This window comes from Alligator sinensis, unplaced genomic scaffold (assembly GCF_000455745.1).
Source record: "Alligator sinensis unplaced genomic scaffold, ASM45574v1 scaffold1509_1, whole genome shotgun sequence".
Classification (NCBI taxonomy): Eukaryota; Metazoa; Chordata; order Crocodylia; family Alligatoridae; genus Alligator; species Alligator sinensis.
In genome coordinates this window covers 786,952-790,553 of record NW_005842711.1, presented here as the reverse complement: position 1 = coordinate 790,553, position 3,602 = coordinate 786,952, and the positions used below count along the sequence as shown (strand labels likewise).

General features: G+C 65.4%; 1 protein-coding gene across 1 annotated transcript in view; it reads right to left on the bottom strand.

The window, feature by feature from the left end:
* CAMSAP3 (calmodulin regulated spectrin associated protein family member 3) overlaps positions 1-3,602 on the bottom strand; it is a 19,916-nt gene that overhangs the window by 2,459 nt on the left and 13,855 nt on the right. The window contains exons 12-14 of the mRNA XM_025216157.1: positions 1,722-3,410; positions 965-1,110; positions 182-459 (exon numbers count right to left, since the gene is read on the bottom strand). Coding sequence (XP_025071942.1) covers positions 182-459; positions 965-1,110; positions 1,722-3,410 — 2,113 coding nt within the window. The remainder of the gene's footprint in view (positions 1-181; positions 460-964; positions 1,111-1,721; positions 3,411-3,602) is intronic.

Sequence of the window (3,602 nt, the reverse complement as noted above, 5' to 3'; positions counted from 1 at the left end):
CATGGTCACCTCACAGCCCCCTACTTCCCTACAGCCTTCCTTGCCTCATGAGGTCAGAGCTCTGCACACACACAGGCCCCCCATCCCAGGGAGCCCCCTGCCTCCCTCTGAGCCAAGAGGACCCCCTCCCTAGGCCCCCTGATCCCCCACACTGAGGTCCCCAAAGCTGTCCCCTGCCTACCGAGCAGGCCCTTGGGGGGACTGCGGGCCAGGGCAGAGTCATCACAGACGGTGCGGGGGCGGCCACGCCGGTGGGGCCGGGCACCAGGTGCCTTGGGCCGCAGCACCTTGTCCAGGTCTTCCATGAGCTTGAGCTGCTGACGCCGCTGGTGCTCCTGCCGTGTGAAAGCTCCGCGCCGGCCCCCAGCTCCCACAACACCCCCTGAGGCCAGCCCTGCCGCACTCTCCTCTGGCTCCAGCACTGGTGCCGGCGCCCGGCTCTGCTCCTCCACCTCCAGCCTGCCAAATGGACAGACAGCTGTGAGGGCACAGCATAGGGACCCCCCAGCATCCATGGGATTCCCCCAAGCACCCAGAGAGCCCTACCAGTCCCATGCCCCCCTCCCCCAGCCCTTATGCCCTCTCCCACTTCACCCCAGCCCTTCACCCCCATAGGACTTCCCACCCCTTGGTTCAGCATCCATAGGGCCCTGTCAGCCCTCATGGAACTGCTCCTTATACTACCACCATGTCTCATCCATGGGACCCCACTCAGCACCAGATGAGACCCCCCCCCCTACCCCCCTGCAGCCTGACAGCCTTGGTTCCCCCCACCAGGCCCTATGAGTAGGGACATATTTTTCATCCCTTTTCCAGCCATAAGATTTAAACAACTCCTCGGTGCTTAGCCAAGAGCAGAAACCTTGGTTGCTGCTGAAGGCTAGGCCCTTGCCCAGGTTGGAGCTGCAGCTACCTGGCCTTCCCAGTCCCATTACATCACACTGCTCTGCCACATTCCCCTCACCGTGGTGCCTCCTCGCGCCGCTGCTCATGCTCTGCCTCCAGCCACTGCCGGCGCTGGCGCGCCTCCTCGCTGCGCCGCTGCTGCCGCTCCAGCAGGCTGGCCCGCTTCTGCGCCATTTCCGCCTCCACTGCTGCCTCTGCCTCAGCCTGTGCAGGGAGTGGGGGGCTCAACTGGGGCAGGGTGTGCCTATAAGCATGGTCATAGCCCCACAGCACAGGGCTGGCCATGGCCTGTGGCACCTCTCATCCCCTCCATCCCCAGGGTCCTGCCCCCCCAGTGTTCCCGTCACCACCCTCTCCTGGGCCCCAGCCCTCCCACACCTTCCCTCCATCCCCAAGGGTGTGGCCCCCACCTTGATCCCCACCCCCAGGCAGTCCCAGCCTCCTCCCCACCCCTCTCCATCTCCAGGGTCCTGCCTTCCCCAGTCCACCTTTATCAACCCCTTCTCCAGAGCCATGCCCCCCGCAATTTATCCCGTCTCAGCCACCTGCTCACTGCCCCCCTTGAGCCCTCCAGCTCCAGGCAATGCCAGTTCCCTTCTCATCCCCACCCCCAGCATCCTGGCTCTGCCAACCCCTGCCATCACTCCCTTTTCCTCCCCAAGGCCCCAGCCCACCCACCCCTACATGCTGGCCCCCCAGCACCACTCCCTCCATCCCCATGGTCAAGACCCCATCCCCAGGCAGTGCCAGCCCCCTTCCCACCCTGCTTCTATCATCCACCCTCCCTCCCTGCTTCCCCTGCAGTACCCGCTCACCTTGAAGTAGAAGCCGAGGCTGGGACGGGGCTCAGGCTCCAGCCCTTCAGTCACAGAGCCCTCGAGGGAGTCGGCCCCGTTGTCCTCATCACTGTCACTGCCGGTATGCAGGCTGCCCAGTGGTACTTCCACCAAGCTGCTGCGTGGCTCCCCAGGCGATGAGGCATCACTGGTACCATCCCCACATGCCCGTGGCCCCCCCACCCCTCTTGGCCCGCCCCTTGGCCCTGGATCAGGTGACTCTGGCTGGGGCTGGGCTGGGGGCTCAGGCACCTCAGCCTCCCCCTCATCCTCGGAGAAGTGGATGGAGGAGCGGGTCTGAACAGGCACCTGGCTGGATGAGAACTTGCGCAGATGCGGCAGCGTGTCAACATTCTGTGGCGGTGTCAGAACCCGTGTAAGTGGTGGCAACTTCAGCTCCACTGGCCGTGCCCGCTTGGGACTCTTGGGGGTAGCTGCAGGTGCTGTGCGGCTCCGGGGCACTGGCTGCGGGGAGCGGGGGGCAGCTGTGACCACAGCTCTGGGTGGGCGGCGGGGGGGTGAGGAGGCTGCAGAGGTGGGGGGCGGGCGATTGCCCTTCGGGGCTGGGATGACCCAGGCTTGGCTGGGCCTTTTGTCCTGCAGGAGGCGCTCTTGTTGTGCACTCAGGCGCTGCATGTCCAGCTGCAGTGACGTCAGTGCTGTGTTGAGCTTGGCCACTGCTCGATTGTAGTCGCCCAGCTCCTCCTCCGTCTTGGTGCCCCCCGGCTCTGGGCAGAAGCTGACTTGGCGTGGCTGTGGAAGTCCGGGTGGTGCTCCCTGCTCATCTCCCCCCTGCAGTGGTGGTGCTGGTGGCTGGGCCACGGGATCTCCAGCCTCATGACGCCGCAGCTGCAGGAAGGCTGACTTGCCCAAGCGCTGGCGGTGCTTGGCAAAGATGGCCTCAATGCGCTTTTTCTGGGCCTCGATGGCACGGCGCTTCTCCTCCAGCCGGGCACCTAGCTCACTCATCTCTGAGCTCAGTGCTGCGCTGCCTGCTGGGCCCAGCTCTGCCACCCGCTCTGGACCTGCTTCTTGCCCTGCGCCTGCCGCCAGCTTCTTCTTGCGCTCAGCAAAGCTGGTCATGCGCACACCCGAGCCGCCTGAGGAGCCCGAGCTGGGGGAGCTGGCATCGTCACCATTTGGGGGCCCGTGGCGGGTGCGGGGGGAGGCCATGGGCAGTGGTTCGGGTGCCTTTGAGGGCTCAGGTGAGTGCAGGTAGAAGCCGGCAGGGGCGCCATCAGGCACCAGGCGCTCGGCACTGTGGATGATCTGCAGTGCCTCCTCAATGGTGGGCAGCTCACCCAGCGCCTCAGTCAACCCATTCTCCAGTGGGGGCTCTGCGGCCCCCCCGGCCACTGCTGCCACCTTGGGGGTCAGAGGGAGTTTGTGGATGGCACGGGTGACTGGGGTTGAGGCTGGGGCAGGGGAGCGGGCACGCCGGGGTGGCGCCAGGCTGTCGGAGCTGGCTGAGCGCAGCAGTCCCACGGGGTTGCCCATCACAATGTCCACGTCGCTGTCCAGCCCAAAGGGGATGCTGAACGACACTGCCTGCGACAGCGGGTGGCTGCTGGGGAAGGAAAGGAGGGGGCATGAGTGGTGAAAACTGGCCCCACTGCACATCCACCCAAAAAGGGACTGGGGCCCACGGGTGGCCCCAATGGGGCCAGGAGCACCCCCACAGGGACAGACCCCAAACCCAAACGATTACACAGAGCCCCAGACTCACCCTCCTGTACCCCTCAATATGACCAGGGACATCTCCTCAAAAGGGACAGGCTACCCCCAGCCCCCCTGCCTGCCCCCAAGTGATTAGTGACACCCCAAGTTCTCCCAACACGACAGCCCCCCCAGAGAGTTCCA